The sequence below is a fragment of the Pezoporus flaviventris genome, unplaced genomic scaffold (genome assembly GCF_033815535.1).
Source record: "Pezoporus flaviventris isolate CSIRO_AGI_PZ_B2104156 unplaced genomic scaffold, CSIRO_AGI_Pfla_v1 ptg000023l, whole genome shotgun sequence".
Taxonomy (NCBI): domain Eukaryota; kingdom Metazoa; phylum Chordata; class Aves; order Psittaciformes; family Psittacidae; genus Pezoporus; species Pezoporus flaviventris.
In genome coordinates this window covers 8,377,329-8,395,528 of record NW_026892571.1, presented here as the reverse complement: position 1 = coordinate 8,395,528, position 18,200 = coordinate 8,377,329, and the positions used below count along the sequence as shown (strand labels likewise).

General features: G+C 40.6%; 1 protein-coding gene and 1 long non-coding RNA gene across 5 annotated transcripts in view; one reads left to right on the top strand and one right to left on the bottom strand.

Moving 5' to 3' along the window:
* Nucleotides 1-6,960, top strand: part of LOC133270953 (uncharacterized) — a 42,331-nt gene extending 35,371 nt beyond the window's left edge. The window contains exon 4 of the long non-coding RNA XR_009743973.1: nucleotides 6,456-6,960. This is a non-coding gene — a long non-coding RNA (uncharacterized LOC133270953). The remainder of the gene's footprint in view (nucleotides 1-6,455) is intronic.
* A 7,309-nt stretch (nucleotides 6,961-14,269) lies between these two features.
* ATP10B (ATPase phospholipid transporting 10B (putative)) overlaps nucleotides 14,270-18,200 on the bottom strand; it is a 207,300-nt gene continuing 203,369 nt past the window's right edge. For all 4 annotated transcript variants that reach the window (XM_061456584.1, XM_061456583.1, XM_061456585.1 and 1 more), the window contains one exon: nucleotides 14,270-16,582. In XM_061456584.1, coding sequence (XP_061312568.1) covers nucleotides 16,075-16,582 — 508 coding nt within the window. In that variant the 3' untranslated portion in view covers nucleotides 14,270-16,074. The remainder of the gene's footprint in view (nucleotides 16,583-18,200) is intronic.

The window sequence follows — 18,200 nt, the reverse complement described above, 5'->3', positions numbered from 1 at the left end:
CCAAATTTATTATTTGTATGTACAGTATTATAAAATATACTTCCCCAGCATTATAAACTGGTCTACAAAACGCCTGCAAGTAGCTAATTAAACAATATTAAAATGCTAAACTAATTTGGAGTAAGAGAAGTCAATATAATTTCTTGTCTTGAAAGTGTTTTTCTTATTCCATTACAGAACTCCAGGGAAAATGTGCTATGGGATGAACTGGTGAGGGTGTCACCATATGTGGGGTCTGTAAAGTACAGGCTGACACTTCAGTTGAACTCAATATTGGGATGTTAGATTGCAGAAGTGTCCGATGGGTGGTTGCTGAATCAACAAGATTTGAGTGAAACAAGACTTCAGGGGATCACAGTCACTGCTCTGTGTGGCACAAGGAACAGACTTCCGCACCTTATGGTATGTGGTGAAGATAGTGCCTGAAGAAGAAATTCCTCCCTGGCATAAAATACTCTTTTACCATAGCTTTTCATACCCTGAAGCTACCTAAGGTGGAACACAGTGGGAGTCTTCTCTGCAAGGACAAAAAGGATTGCTCACAGTGCAGAGCTGTATGCATCGTTCTTTTGAGCTGGTGTTGAATTCAGTTCCTCTCTCCGTCTCCTCAGCCAATGCATTAAACAGTTCCCTCTGCTGTCCTGGTGTTAAAGCCTAGTGGTGGATGCATGTCCTGGGAGGTGGAGTGCTTCCAGAAGACCGTTAGTATCAAAGTGCATGGGCAGGAGGTGGACACAGAAACCAGAGTAGCTGTTCATTGTCTAGTGTTTGGTAGGAGCTTGACCCACCTGTGGTGTGACTCACACCCTCAGGAGACTGATTAAGCAGAGGAATACCTCTGCGTGGGTTATAAATAGCCTACAGTGTACATAGCCCAAAGGATGTATAAAAATAGTCAAGGATGACCTTGATTGCCGTCATTGGCAGCTGAATCAGCCTGTGTGTCTTTGCCCAGAGGTGGATCAAACAGGAGTGTGTGTACGAGCAGGTATAGCTGGGAGGAGAAACTCCTTCTCTGGGGAATTTCAATGGTGACTTTCCTCTGCTGCTGTTACCTGACTGCAACTCCAGCTCAGCATCAGTAACTCCAGATGGAAACACAATGTCAGCCTGTTAACAGAGACACTGTGAATAAGCTTACAGACAGGACCCTCCAGACCACCTATGCGTAATCTTAGATGATGGGTTTAGGTGAGGTACAAGGGAGCCACTACTGCAGGATTAATGGCATCATGAATTGATCTGAGCCACTAGATGCCTACAAGCTTGGCCCTGCTTTTAGTGAGTAGAAGTGGGGACACATCAATAGTAGGTCTGTTTTGGAAAGACTCATTAATACGGCCTCTTCTACCCCTTTAGTCCAGAGATATCCAACTGGTCTTTGTCTCCTCTCTGTGCTTTTAACCTCAGCTATTAGCTGTTTCTTCAGCTCTGAGAGTTGAGTTCCCAAGTCTACTTAAGCTAGCAGAGTATCTTTGTCCGGCCTATCACAGCTGCCAGTTATCTAAGTGGCATAATTCGCATTGATTTGATTAATACAAAGCATTTTTAGCCATTTAGAGCCAAAGCTGATTTTCTGTTGCCATTGTGTACACAGCGCCTGGAGATAAAAATACACTGGAGTTGCTTTGCCTTCCAGACATCTCCATTCCCACCTGGTGCACATCGGCTCACAGAGGTACCTCACTGTGTAGTCAGCTAGGTACAGACTTTCTGGTTGTTGCTGCTGGAAGTTTTGTCCAGGAAACTGGGAGTCTTCCTCTTATGTTCAGGTGGGAAGGGAATACGTGTCACTGGGACCTGTATTTATCAGTGTATAGAGAAGAAGTTGGTTGGTACCAAAACATTTGCCCTGGCCCTTAGGTGTACAAAATATCCACGAGGATCAAGAAAACATCTAACACAAATAAAACGACGCTTCTCTGGCTTTTGGTGTGTAGGCAGCTGGCTACCCTGCCTGGTTAACCTTCCTCCTCTTCATGGGCTAACCAGCACTATGACAGCACCATGACAGGGAAGGGAGCATGTGGGAGTTTTTGCCCTCTACCAGATAGATATGCTTGTAGTGGGGGGGGGGGGGGGGAAGGCAGCAGAGGTATTTGTGCCCATGCAGGGTAGACATGATGGGTCCCACTAAGAGAGCTGTGCTGCTTTCGAGCTTCCACGTATCCACCCTGCTGATTCTCAGTTATAATGCAGGTTAAGCCCAAGGATCACAGGAGACAGGAGGAAAGAAGGTTTTGGGGTAGAGCCATTAATTAATTCCTGTAAAATGTTTTTTTTCCACTCTCATTGCTATGAAAGTCTTTTTCATTGTTGTTGTTTTTTAAACACTCAAACTGATTCCTCTTTTCCAACTTCAGAGTTGATTTAAAGCGCTGTTAGACTTCTCAGATCTATTTTGGACTAGCCTGTTAAGACAAGCCTGCAGACAGATCCCATTAGCACCTATTCTTTCCCCCACCCTGGTGAAGTCTCTTTGTGTGACCTGGAGAGTGATGAACGATTGCAAGTGTAAACTCAGATACAACCAGGGACTGCAGTGGTAAGCACGTGTTCAGGGACCAACTAATGCACCCACAGAGGCCATGGAGGTAAAGAGCAACTGTCACAAATAGCCAGGCAATGCAATACGTACCCACTTGTCTCTTTCTAGAATATTTTCTATTTCCCTTACTTTTAGCAAATGCACTGATATATTACATGTCTGATCAGTCTTAGGAAATTCACAGTCTACATTTTTTTTTTCCTCTGTGAAAGCTTTTAAGAATTCAAATCCACTATGAGGGACACTTTGTCTTCTCCGCTGTGCAAAGGACAACTTAAGCTCTGCCTCTATGATGTTGGACTACTCAAGACTCCCCCTTGCAAATTATTAGACCTAATTTAGCTTTTGTTAATTCTGCTTTTTCACAATTTTACTCCATAAACCATAGAGACTGTCTGGTTGAACATGATCCTTGCTACAGTTGATCCATCAGCCAAAATCAGACTAAGTTTTGCTGGCCAACATGACTGTTAATTTTGGCTGAGCTCTTCCATGTGAGAGAATTATCTGCTCCATTGGGCAGCTCTGGCAGCAGGAATTCTATAGGAAGTCACTGGGTTGTGACACTACAAACCAGTATGATGCTCCATGCTTTGATCTTCAGATGGGCTGGCAGAGCAGCAGAGGTTATGAACTGACTGAAGAATAAGGAATTGTGCATACTAGGAGGCATTCGATAGTATGGGGAAACAGATTAATCTTTCTTCCTTGTTAACATAAGTACCTGGAAAAACCTGCAACTCATCTAAAATAATATACATAGATAGATGCATACAGATATATACAAACCTTATGGGTATGCATGTATATATTTGAAAGTAAGGATGCTGGAAATGCACACCTTTGTTTCCCAGGGTTACAGTATTTAATGACTACTCAGTTTAAATCCTCTCACTACATAGCTGCCAGGATGAAAATGAGTTTTTGGTTCCTTTCCCCCTCTACGATGTTATTTTTTTTAATGTCAAATGTGATGCTTTTGACACTCATAAAAAGTATTAATTTGTAAATTAATTTATTTATAGGCTTTTTTATAGAGTTCAGCACTGTCAAGTCTGAATGCCCTTCAAAAGTTGCTAGGTGACACTGTCATCTCAGCCTGATGAACAAATGAGAGCTCATACTGTTGATGCAGTGACTTCAAGCAAACATCCTGCTCTGCTTTCGTTTGACAGAGGCTTCTTTCTTTTTTTTTTGCAAATCATTGTAGGTTTGTTATGAACTGCAAGCAAGCTCAAATTATACTTTTCACCAGTTACGATTTAATTCATAACTAAACTAGTACAAAAAGTCAATGCAAATCTTTCCGTGTGAAATCAGAGCAATTCATATATTTGCATGAGCAACAATATTCACAGACTGATCCAGGAAAAAAAACATTTTCACAATTTCTAACCTGAACTGCATTTATCAAAGATGTAGCTAATTCCTGTTTCCCTGCCTCCACTGAGTGCAGCTGATCGGAAGAGTGCATCATCTTTGTAACACATGCATACAGTGGAGCCAAGGCCCTGCATACAAACCAGAAGCATATGTGAGTATGCATGTGCTTGTGAACCCAGGACAGACCCTCAATTCTGACAATATGGGTCCATCAGAAAAAAGCATGTTTTTTTCTCTGACTCCTTCCCAGTAGCTGGAGCCATATTATAAAATGGGTGAAAAGACCCAAACACCCTCTTATTTGTTCACATAATTTTCCTTTTTCCTTTCTTTTTTCCCCCTTAAAACAAACATTTCCTGCTTCTTTTCTCCCTGTTTTGAAATAGTAACGACTCTACATTGACTCAAAGTGTTCACACAGTGTTTGCACTTACATGGAACTGGTAAGAAACATGTTTCTAACAATTTCCCTGTAGGCAGGAACCTATGGAGCTGGGAAATGTCTCTCAGTGGGGTTTATCTGCAGCAAAATTGTGAGTTTGAAAGGGGCTGTCAAAGGGCTTTCAAGGCTTTGGCCTGGCTCTCTCTAGCAACATTTCTGTGATCCAAATTGGCATTGATTCGAGATGTGTTCCTCTGCAGGGTAAACAATACCTTAAAGCAGCTGCTAATTAGCTCAGCTCTGTTCTGTTCTTGCTTTTCATGTCTAGATACCTCCTTCAGAAATAAGAAACAGAAGGAAAACATCCAAGCAGAAGAATCAGTAGGCAAAGGAAAAAGAAATAGATAGGGACTGCAAGTGAAAAATTAATGAGAAGAGACCTGATTTTATAAAGCTTATATAAAGCTGGGCTGCGTCTGTGCAAGGAACAGTGACCTAGAAAGAGAAATCTGCAAAAATTCAGAGCAAGGTGCAAAACTGGGATCCCTCGTTTATGGCCAATGTGAACTCATCTTTGACATATCTATCTGGTTTTCCCTCATCTCTGGCAGGTCCTGGCTCAGGAAGCAGCAGGGCTGCAGCAGGGCTCCATCAGTGCTCACGGAGAAGGTTTGGCTAAGTGTGAGGCCAGAGAAACCGTACTATGGGCTCAGCATGGCTTATTTTACATTTATTGGCAATGTCCAACCTCTTTATGCAGGATGGGGAATATTTATCTTTATTTCACAAAACCTTAATTATTGGGCATGTTCTTTCATAGCCATTCCCATAAGTAAAAGACCTTGCATGTTAGGGCTGAGATTCTCACCCTAAACACACACTACTTAATACCTGACCTATAGGACAAAAAGAGAGGAGCATCTGCAGGAGTGCCAAATCAACACGCTCATTTGAATTACACCTCCTGCTTACTCACCTGTTGCCCTGAATTATTAAAAATGAAACCTTGTCTTTTATATTAAGAGCATCCCAGGCAATACTGAGCAGGTCACCCTCTGCTGTTAACAGGTCTCTGAGTATTAACAAAACATTTCTCTCCTACTAATTTCTCCTGCCAATCTTTGTCTTACAGTTTGAATAAAGGGATCAAGGCATCATCTTCTGTGGCACCACATAAGCTTATTCTTAATGGTATCATCCTTTAGCAGTGAGTCTAATTTGATTGTTTCCAAACCAGGAAGGACAGCTGTCAGCTACCTCCTAGAATAGATTCAAAGGCTATAATCAAGAAATCTCCAATAAGTTGTTCAAAGCTGGTGCTTATCACTCTTCAAAAGACTGTGAAGACAATAAACTAGTCAATTTACTCTAATGGACAGGTGCAATCTGAGTATTTAGTGTCTTGTTAATATTGACTGGCAAGCTTAAAAGAATTTGAATGCCATGGATGTCAGCCTCTAGACTGTCAAGACATGAAGCAGCTATGATAAACATTTGTACTTGCACAAGAGGCTAATTCCAGTTTATTTTCTGAGGTGTTAACTGTTGAAAATAATGATGTTTAAAACTTGCACTTTGTGAAACTGTTCAGATCTCCCTTGGAAACAATTGCTGTTAATTCTCATAAGGAGAATTGCAAGGAGCCACCAGACAATAGCAGGGTTTTTTCCTGAGGAATCTGATCTGGGTTCTCTCAACATTTGGCACCACTATTTCTTGCCCTCTTTTGACTCTCCCACTTTTGCCAGCGTCCCAGCCTCTAATGACTTAAGGCAGACTTATTGTCATACCACTTGTACCAGGTAGGGCAAAGGATTATTATATCCACTTACAGACTGGGAGGGCATCCAGAGAGACTGCTCCCCACCTCCTGAAAGGCATTTAGCTCAGGTAGCATCACTGTGCAGCACCTGCAACTGATGAACCCTGAATCAACCTGTTTGTTTTTCTGCAGAGAGCTGCCCAGGTCCGTACCCCCTGGGGGACACCAGCTGGCAAGGCAGCCTTCCCTCGGTTGTTTTAGGGTATTTATGTAGTATGTATGTGTTTAAGAACGCTGTTGCAGGGGACAGACTATTAAACCATCTGTTGCACAAGTTTAGAAAAATACACACTTCTCAATGTCTGTTTTCTTTGTTTTAGTGGCACATTATCCATTTTGCTGCTGGCACCTGCATCTTTCTGACCCTGGAACCTCTGCACAGAGGGAAGAGCATCCTTAGGGCTGGCTTGGGAAAGGCAGGGTAGTCAGCAAGTGACTTCTTAACCTCAGGATACTAATTAAAAATGCCCTCGAGTCAGCTCCAAGTCAGGTAACAAAACAAAAAGCCCCCAAAGGCCTGGAGGGGGATGGATGTTCAGTAAATAACAAGCCCTGTAAGACCTTTCTGTTGGTGCCAGGCAGACGGTTTCAATACACCAAGCTGAAGTCTTACTGAAAGTTGAAACCACTTATATACAATTTCTTTTTTTTCAGAAATAGAGGGAAATTGTTAACTTTCCTCCTCCCAAATAGCTGATTATTTAGCAGAGTTGAACTATTAGTGGCTTAACAAAGAAAGAACTATACACAAGCTAATAACAGTATTTTTACAATAAATTCTCTTTTGCCTTTTGTGAGCTGAAACAATTGTTTCAATGCTGACAGACAATTGATTAGAGCTAACTAAACAGTATTAAATAGACAAAATATTTCTTGACTGTGAGCATTTGGGGGATTCTGAATAGTTTCCTATAAAAAGGATTTTCATGTATCACTGAATGGCATGTTTAAATAAATTGAAAAGCAGAGGTTTGCCTGTGAAACATTGACTTTGACTATCTGCTTTTCATCAAACACAACTAATTTGCACTTTAACCTATTTCCTGTTTTATTAGGTGATTGTACCTTTCCAGTGTGAGTTTAAAACTCCACATGCAACAAATAACGCATATCTAAGGACATACTTCCAACAAAATACTTTCCAAACTTTTGATGTTTGTGGTATTATCATGAAGGTTAATGATGACAGGAATAATAGCAAGCAGTAGGTGCTGAAACTCTTATAATAGAAGAGCAACAAAGTGAATATGAAGCTTTAATGTACTTACATTTATACGTGCCTATTATTCTAGTATTTGACTAACTCCGCAAACTCCATTTTTCTTCAAAGTTTCTCCTATTTTATACCAAAAGCACTATATGGAAAGTAGCTGTTTTAAAAATAGACAGATCTCATATCAATTCTGTATCATGAAAAAACTTTTGATATAAGCCACACAATGCCATGAAATATATTTCCATTTCAGTTGATTTAGAAAAGAAAATCTATTTCTTTATACTGGGTTAATATAGAAATCCGGAAACTCTAGGCTGTAGTGAAAGTGCTAAAGCCAATTTAATTGGAAAACAAGAGAAATTACCAGACTTCCCTATTTCTTGGTATATGCAGCACCTGTCTCTGTGCCATTGAATGTAGTAGAGGATCTGCCATGGACCCCAGAGGGGTTTTCCTTCACAAGAGAATTCTACTGTCTTTCACAAGCAGCCCTTCAGGTCTAGTAAGTGCTAATGAAATTGCTCTAATAAATTAGCGATTACAGATCCAAATATTAAAATGTAGCTCTCCTCAGCAGAAACCAAAGATGATGAAGCCCTTCAACAAAAAAATCTGTATTTTCAAATGCTGTGATTAAAACCCCAGTTTCAGAAACACATAATATGCGTAAACCAGAGAGAGCTCTTAAAGATGGGTTATAGCTGATTTCCCTGTACAGCTTGTCTTTAAGTTTCTCTGGTTGCTAAGATACCAGCAGTATTACCTTTCACTATGTCTTTGGGATTTGAAGATTTATATTCTCTTATTGCCTGTGAAAGTCTCCTCCATATATCGCCTCCATACCTTTATCTGCACCTTTCCTTTCAGAAAGAGTGTAGGTGAGATTCTCCACATGTATAAAACCACAGACCTCCAGTTACTCCAGTGGACCACTCCTACCTTCCAGCTACTTAAAATCTGGTCGCTAAATGCAACTGTTTTATTTAGAAATTAGCAGTTTTGTTGTTGTGTCACACCAGGTAATGTAGGCTTCTATAAAAGAAAGAACTTCAGTGGCCTAAAACCTGCCAGAATAATCCATCTTTATCACTGACATGGACAGTGGGATTGAGTGCACCCTCAGCAAGTCTGCCAATGACACCAAGCTGTGTGGTTCGGTTGATCCGCTGGAGGGAAGGAATGCCATCCAGAGGGACCTCGACACGCTTGTGAGGTGGGCTGATGCCAACCTCATGAGGTTTAACCATGACAAGTGCAAGGTCCTACAGCTGGGTCGGAGCAATCCCAGGCACAGCTACAGGTTGGGCAGAGAAGAGATTCAGAGCAGCCCTGTGGAGAAGGACTTGGGGGTGTTGGTTGATGAGAAAATGAACATGAGCCGGCTTCAGTGTGTGCTTGAAGCCCAGAAAGCAACCGTATCCTGGGCTGCATCAAAAGGAGCGTGACCAGCAGGTCGAAGGAGGTGATCCTGCCCCTCTACTCTGCTCTTGTGAGACCTCACTTGGAGCATTGTGTGCAGTTCTGGTGTCCTCAACATAAAAAGGACATGGAACTGTTGGAACAAGTCCAGAGGAGGCCACGAGGATGATCAGGGGACTGGAGCACCTCCTGTATGAAGACAGGCTGAGGAAGTTGGAGCTGTTCAGCCTGGAGAAGAGGAGGCTGCATGGAGACCTCATAGCAGCCTTCCAGTATCTGAAAGGGGCCTATAGGGATGCTGGGGAGGGACTCTTCATTAGGGACTGTAGTAACAGGGCAAAGACTAATGGGTTAAAACTTAAACAGGGGAAGTTTAGGTTGGATATAAGGAAGAAGTTCTTTACTGTAAGAGTGGTGAGGCACTGGAATGGGTTGCCCAGGGAGGTTGTGAATGCTCCATCTGTTGCGGTGTTCAAGGCCAGGTTGGACAGAGCCTTGGGTGACATGGTTGAGTGTGAGATGTCCCTGCCCATGGCAGGGGGGTTGGAACTAGATGATCTTAAGGTCCTTTCCAACCTTAACTATTCTATGATTCTATAATTTTATATGAGGGTTCTGATTTTCAAAGTTAACTTTCAAATTCTATGCTCAAATACCTGGTTGCCTCAATCAAAAAAATTTTGATGTCAAAATAGTTTTGTATTTTAGCACTCTACCCTCAGCCTTGAACCACCATGAAGCCTCCAGGCTGGGGAAGGTTTCTTCAGGATTTTATAAATGATGATGTCCATTTCCAGGAGAACTGAAGATGGAGTGATTTGAAAGAAACTCATTCTTTAAAGTTCATCACTCTCACTAAGCATGATTAAACACTATATAATTTAACATTATTTGCTGATAGAAAATCAAAGCATTTGCCCCCAGCATGCTGACATTTACAGCAGTGAAGAACATTTGCACATTTTATGCTTATAATAACAGATGAGGTATGAAATGGATTCTGATAATGCTTTGAACACCATGGAAGTCTTGTCATTTATCATAGCATATGAGCTTGCTCTGGATACCTACCATTATTGTGATGTATTTCTATACACTAGAAGTAAAGCTTTATTTCAGTGATGGATTGTGGATGAACCTTTGCGAGCCCAATAAGCAGGTTCTTTTCAAGCAAGCCCCACTAATCTCATTTCTCACAGTTTTGTTTGTTGTTGTTGATAAAGTCCTGGGAGGACAAACAGCTGATGTGGATTGTCTGTAACTCCTTACTGCAAAGAGATCAGATTCTCCGTTGAGCTTCTCAAGTGCCATACATTTCTGTGAAAATATGATATATCACAAATGACCAAATGTGGAGTAATCTCACGAAACTGCAAATCAGTCTAAGTTTTAAATGAATGCAAGTCAAATGCACACATGCTGCCAGAATATTCCTTTTAAATAAGCTGCATTCCAAATCAGTATTAGGATGTAAATATTTATTTGGTGTGTGCTTGGACTCCTTTATCAAAAGGCGCTGGAGAGTTACATTCCTTTGGCCTGCAAATTTTAGCTTTGGGTTGGTTTTTTTTTATCTGAGAACTAATAGCTGCAAGCACAATTCTGGCTCTTTGATGTCTCCGGACTATATTCCTTCCTTACTGTGAAATTGAAGATTATAAAAAGCAGCAATGGATCTTAAGAACAGATTCCCATAATTTATATACGTTCAAAATTTTTGAGAAATCTTATTTGAATCTTTGGAGCATTACCTCCACTCGAAAGAAGATTAAAAGCAAAATCATTTTAGCCTACTACAAAGTGTGGGGCCATTCTTCACAGTTTTCCGCACTTAACTGAGAGCACACAGGGACTCATGCCTAACTAGTTTTACTTATAAAACATGTCAGACAGACACTTCAAACCTTGAGTGACCTCTGAACAATGCCTAAAAGTCATTTAAGAAGCTTGTTTGGAAACTTCCAGAAGGCCTTAGACATGTTCTTCCTTTATCATTATGGTGCATTCCTGGTATGGAATTTATTAGACCATCTCCTGTCCCATGTACACAGTAACAGAATGAAGAATCTGCTTTCCTCTTCAGATCTTGATTTAGACCATGACATTACTGGCTTCAAGCTGCCTAAACATTACAAAAGAGGAACGCTTCAGACTGAGCACGTATAGATGGTAGCTGCTCCTGACAAAATTCTTCAGAAGTATTAACAAAAGAAGAAAGGCTCTAATTAGATTTCTATTGAACCCAGTTGGTTCTAAACAAGCTCTATTGGCCTGCCTGCAGATTTGTCCATTTTTTGGTGGGTTTTCTTGTTTGCTGTGGGGTTTTGATTGTTCGGTTATTTTTTTTAAATGCAACAAATAAATGTACAGGTTTTCCCTAAATGGTCTGAGTTCAAATAGAACAATGTTAGTAAACCAGGGAGGAATACCAGCATACAAAAGGAAGGTCCAGCTGTGTTTGGATTTATCTTCCAATGTATTGTCTACTTATTTTACGTTGTTTTCAGTGCTTGGAATACATCGTTTCCATTTGAGGTTCTTTGGATGCCACCTTATGCAAAGTACAATGCCCAGGAAGACTGAAGTACCTGCTGACCCACTGGAACAGCCCAGGGTACAGTAAGCATAGCAGCTATTAAACCAATGCATTCAACTGCAGACCCCAGCTTTGCTTTCTGGCTGGCTGCAAACTCTTTCTGGCACTGCAGGCAAAGTGGAGAACAACTCCACATTGTGGAGAGCAAGATCTGAACAACTGAAAGCATAACACATAGCTCTGACAAGTTCCTTGTTGGGGTTATCTGAGGCAGTTGAAGAGATTATCTGTGGCTCTTGTGCCACCCTCATGATGAGGGCGATGAACTGTGGTGGAGAAATAACCCCCAAGGCTGGCAGCAAAACTGCTCCCCAGTCCCATAGAGATCTTGACTCAGCTTTGTGGTGTTGAGCGGATGACAACAACAAAGCAACAGCTTTTGATTTCTGTGAAGTCAAGGTCAAAATCAGTTTCCATGGAGCAAAAACTTGACCTTTTGGTTACAGCGGTGATCCTTTACAGAGCTCTGCTTTCCTGTTGAAGAACACAATAACCACTCAAGTTCTTTGGGCACTAACACGGAAAGAAACCTGCAATGTATGCCTGGAGGTGGGAGCATCCTTCAGTAGCTGCACTGCGGATGGAGAATAAACGACCGTTGCCTTGAATGTCTTCAGAAAACAGACATCTACCCCTCTGATGTGTTTGGAAAAATAATGATTCAGACTCCGTTCGGTCTCAGTCTTGTTTATGTAGCTGAGAATAATCAGGTGTTAAATTAAAGAGCAGGGCAGCAAGTTCTGCTCACAGTTTTCTCATGTACTGATAATTGCAGCAAGTTCCAATCACCAGCAATGTCAAAAGTACTTTATAGATCTTCAGTGTTATTTGGTCATCTTTCTAAATCCCACCCTCTGTGATCATTATCTTCAAGAGCCTCTTGTATCCACGTTTATATTTTTACTCATCAGTGCTGCTTACAAGTACCTAATCACGCCACATCCTGCCTGCAGTCACCTTGCCCCTAAAGCAAATAGCTCTGTACTGGCACACCACCTCAAACTGCAATCAAACAAATGAATTAAACATTGCAGCATCAGCCAACAGAGTGACAAAATATATGTAATTCATCCTTGGGAAAAGTGGTTTCTGTGCTACAGCACGATGCAAACCTATCTCTACATAATTTAAAACCTGAGTTTGTATTTCTGAGAGATAGAAGAAAAAAGAACAAACTGGATTCTTCCCTTTACCCCACCTGAATAATTCTGGATTTTAGACTGAACAGCTATTACTGATATCAAGCAGATAATCAACTGTAACTTTCAAAGACCACATCTCCAACTTGCTGTGCTAAGACACAAACAAAGTGTAGACAATGGGTATGCGTTTCCCGCACCTTGTATTATGAAAACCTGAACAACTTACTTCTGTTGAGAACACGATGGATGGCTCTTCACTGACCATTGCAAGCAGCCTGTCATTGCATCTGTTAGTCAGCCAATAGACCTGGTAAGCCAGCTCCTGTTCACCTCTATATGAGGTGCCACCTTCAGTTTGCCACATAGGTATAACTCTGTATAACTCAAAGCACTGCTGCATATACAGTATTATTATAATAATATAATAAAAAAAAAGAGTATGCAGTAATTCCATAAAAGCACATTAATTTTAGTGTTTTATAGTCCAAGTACATGAAATATTGAATATCACCAGAGGATACATTAAAAAGTGAGACTCCTGTTCTGTTGTGAAGCATTCATTCCCATTAGAAGTAATGGAACATGTATCTTGACAGTATTATTAAATATATATTGAAATAATAAAAAAAAAAGCTAGTTTGAATTCCAGTTAGGTCTAAATAACCCATTTAGTAAATACACTTCCCCTCTTGTATATAAATTCTTTGGAGGGATTGCTTTCTTACTGTAGGCTTATTTTCATTGGAAAAAAAAATCATGTTTTTTAGCTCTAGATCCTACTTCCCAAAGGGGTTTCAGCTCATGATCAAAGGGAAGCGCCTGTTCACCATCTTTTCAACATGAAATAGTTCATCATTACTGCTTACCCAAGAGTACAGGAAAGATCACACTTGATTAGGAGTGACTACAGATCCTGATCTATGTCAGCATCTGCTTTGGAGGAGGGATGGTAGCACTGTCACCCAGGAGGTAGGGTATCGGGGGACAGATTTGTAAAGCTGTAGAGTCAGCTGGGATGCAGAGGCCAGGTCTTGCCTGATGCTGCCTTTTTGTTTTTCTGGTTGTTTCAGCTTTCTCTCTCCTTGAGGATGAGGAATGCTTTTCTTCTATGCTGCAAAATCTTCAAGAAAATGGATCTATTGAACTGTTTTGTTATCATCTTCCACAACAGAATTAACAGATTGTAGGTCTAGCTGTAGAATTACTTAAGGCAGCAATTCAAATCTGGATTCTTTCCTTTAAGTGAAATAACTATTTTTGGTCACAGTCTGGAGGCGACTTATGGACTGTCTTCTACTTATTTCATCCCTTAATATAGTGAGGCTTCTATCAGCATAGTGCTTTTAAGGGTAATTTTGTAGGAGATCATAAGCAGTCCCTCCTTCATTCCCCTTCTTAAAGGGCCCTCCTTTAGCTATATGCCATTCCTGAACCTAAGCCCAGCTGTCAGGGCAAAACGCATGGTAGAACTGTTTTGCAGAAGCTGTGATCAGAAAACATGGAACTAATTGGTGCTTTGAATTCAGGAATGTCTACAGGTCTTCTAGATTTGCTTAAGCATAACTTGTCCAGCCCTTTCCCATATATGCTAAGTCCCTTTGTGCATTCAGAAATATTTGATATCTAGTTCTTGTGATAAGCATTCCTATGGCATGGCCTACTAAATAGAGGAGCGACCTCTGAAAACATGAGTTTGCCACTCATGAGTGACATAGGAAAACCACTCTTCTGCCTCTGTTTTTGTCCTCTCAACAACACACCAAATCATGACCATATTACATTTATTATTACAAAAACACTTCACATTTTGTAAGAAAATGCATAAGAAAATGGTATCTTCTTTAAGCTCAAAAGAAATGGACCATGTAATGTAAGAACATGGTTGTGAATTGTGAAGGTTTCATCTTAAGTCTTGTCACCCAAGGTCCATTCCCAGCTAGTGAGCAAACATTTGAGCAATCTCACACTCCATTAACAATAACCTCAGCTATGCCTAATTCCCTTCATTTTGTACATCATGCAAAAATATCTCTTTCTGAATTGTTTTACAGCTGACAGTTAATACTTTAGCAATTACAGCTCTACGTATGCTCTTGCTCTGGCTACCAGAAATCCCAGTGGCAGATATGCTACTCAATTTTGCCTGAGTTGCTTTAAAGTAACATCTTGAAGACTTTAGTTACAGTAATTATTATAACACACAGAAGTTAAATTAGTATTTTCTAAATATAAGGTTATGAAACAGATCACACATTGTGAGGGTAAATAGCCAAATTAATATGGCATGTATAAAAAAAGGCTTAAAACCTACTTAAGTCAGAAGCAGCGGTAGATTCACAAAAGCACAGTTGCCTTGAATTTTAAAAAGTTCAGATTTCACCCCACATTGTGAAGAAAAACTTGGGAAATGGGCTTAGTAGTCAACATTTCTATAAGAAATACCAGTCACCTTTCATTGCATTGCAATACATAGTGATGATGGTGACATTTTCTTCCCCCCTCCATCTCGCTGCTCTGAGATACTGAAAGGGATGAATGTATTATGCATATTTTGGTCATTATACACTATTTACTTACTGCAATGTGATTAGTGACCTTCATATATTGCTTGTAAAAATCTTCATTATTGGATCTCCATCAACTACTAAATGTAACCAACTGTGGGGAGGAACATAATTTATACTTGGTTGAATGCAGCAACACTATGTAATAATATAGAGAATGTAAGGAAGAAAATGAATTTCTAGATGAAAAAGCAGGGACAACTTTAGAATTCTAGAATGCATATCCTTGAATTTGACTTGTTATATCTATCTCCTTCTGTAGGTATGAAGTAGACTCCACTTGTCCCTGAGTTATTCTCTCAGTTCTTGTAGTTCAGTATTTGCATTTTTCTACTTCATAAATTCTTTTGTTCTTTTCTTAACAGTATCGGGTCAAAACACTGGCTGCATAAAAATAGTGAGCTTACTGTTCAGGGAAACAGACTATAAACTTGATATTGTTATACTGATGAATTCCATATATTAAAACCTGGAACATTCTGTCATCTCTTTCCAATGCTGCTATTCTGCAAATACCTTTAGTCCAAGAGGTAACATATTTTCCAGGCAGAACTGTAATTTTTAAGCTAGTAAGGTCTTTTTAAGACTTTGATAGTAAAAGCTAGAGTGGGATGTGTTGCTCTAAGACTTAATATAGAATGGATTCTCTTTCTATTACCTCAATAGCATAATAACATTGAAACATTACTAGTACAATTACTCTCAATTACTGTAAAAGAAATATATCCCTTGATGAAATAAAGTAATTGTGCATTTCTCAGAAACTGTGTGATGCTCATTTGACATTCCTCTAATGAGACAAAACCAGGAAGACCAAGAAGTCATGTAATGACAAACTACATGCACGCTTAGGAAAAGTCACATATTAGAGATGTTATTGTACTACTCCTCATGTCTCTCTCCTTTTGTAGCGAGCATCATGGTTAAGTATAAATGGACTTTTTATTTTTCTTATAGTATCCTTCTCCACTTGGACTGTGTATCCCATTTCTGAATGTTTCTTCAGAGTGTCACTGCACTAACAGATCGCCGATGACTTCCATGGTTAAAACTGTTCTCATTACCTTTAGTCAGTTTGTCACTGTCCTGTCCAGGAGTTGTTATCCTGCTGGGTACAAGGGGGTAGTGGCCAGAGAAAGGTCCTGCTGAAGGGTCTGTAGCAGTAGATTCTTCCTCTGCCCACCTATTAAAGAAATAGTAGCCTTCTTCAGGAGTCTGTTTCCTGAGATGATTCACGTTGGAGGTTGACAGCCTCTGACTTTCTGCGTCCCTGTGAGACACCGCTGCTGCTGCTGGATGTAAAAATGGTGACTCACATAAGTGGCTGATGTTTTGGTCAAGATCATCATTAGATGTAGGTGATGTCACAGGTGTACCAGAAGTAGGTTGTTTTCTTGATCTCAATTTCTGGATTTCAAGATCCTGTTGCCCTTTAGGAAGTTTGTCGAGTTGCTGTGCCTTCAGAATCAGAGGTGTTCCAATGGTTCCTCGCAGAGCAAAAATAAAGAACCTGATGAAACAGGAAAATAATGGATTATTTTACTAGAGGGTTCCTTCCACAATCTGCATCACAGAACACAGATCCAGTTGCTAATTTTCCATTGCTCTACAGGCATCTAGTAAACACCTTATACCTCGGTTGACTCCTGGATTTAATGCAACATGTAAATATACACCTACCTTGACCTGTCAAGTCAACTACATGTAGATAAATAATAAATTATAATAGAACCACCTGATTAATGAACACTGTAAGAATGATGCACAGAAACTTATCAAGAGATGCAGTATTAGAAGAGGTGGAGTTATATTTATACTGCTAAAAAAGGCTAAAGAAGGGATCTTGATTCGATATATATTATGAACCCAGAAATTTAAAACCTTGGCTTATGTATTTGCTCAGGAGGCAGTAAAAACCAGAAAGTGCCCTACCTCCCGTCTGCAGAACAGAGAACTTATGTAAGCATATATTGTGAGCAGTGAGAAAGCACACAGCCTCTCTCCATGTTGTGTCAGTTTTGTCTGAAAACCAAGTCTCTTTCAAAGCATCTTTTTAATAGGATTTGACCTTTACATAGATGGCCTCGATATGCATTTTAAAACAAACATGGGGACTCTTTGAAACTGTGTTAAGAAAGCTGCTGTCCTCACATCCTGCTGCTAAATGTATGCATAAATAAGTATAACAAGATTAAAAAACCTAACAAGCCAAACAAAGTACAGAAAGGTCTTTTAAGGCAATGGGTTTCTCAGGCCTATCTGCACAAGTAGGAGTGGATAAACATATATCTGGTGTGCCTGGGCTCAGGCTGGTTAATCCCATAGCATTTCAGGACTGGGAACTGTTCAGTTGCTAATTAGAGTTGGGCAGCTAAGAGCACAGCCACAGAGAGATCAGGTCTGGCTGTGCAGATCTGGTGTGGATCATATTGTCCTCTCTCCCCTCAAGCTGTCCTCTGTATCTTCTGTGCAAACTGCAGGTGGACCAGACAGGAAGACAGAGAAGGGACGAACTGTGTATTTCATCCCATGAACTGCTTTCATTTGCTTCTGCCCTTCCCGCAGCCCTGCAGAGTGTGAGACCCAATTACCTGTCAGGCCTTTGCAGTGCCTCCTGGCAGACCACAGCCTGCCTTCCATAGCTGGAGAAGTAGATCTGGTTCATATGTTGAAATCCTCCAGAGACACAGTACTTTCCCTTGCCAATGAATGAACATGATATTCAGAACCCTTTCTTCTCAGACTTGAAAGCTTTAATACCTAGCACAGTGCAGTTTGAGTCCCAAAATAAAGTTCAGAGGCAGTTTTGAGATGTGGATGCATGAAGGATGCGCTCCAAAGTGCTCCAGGAAAAGCCTGTGTGCAGGGAGGGCACAGGCAAGCTCCCACCAGGCGCCTGCACTGTCTCAGAAGTGCCAGCTAGCACAGGATGCAATAGCAAAAGGGAGAGCCAAGGAGAGCAAGGATGTCAACAAAACATCTTAGAAGCTTCTTAGAAGTAAACCAGAATCTCAAGGCTCCAAGGTTTCTGAAGGAGACAGGGAGCTGGCAGTGTGGTGAGATGAACAAAGTGAACTTAAGTGCACTTTGACAAAGGGTGGTTTCACCGCTGCTGTGATACGTTGACA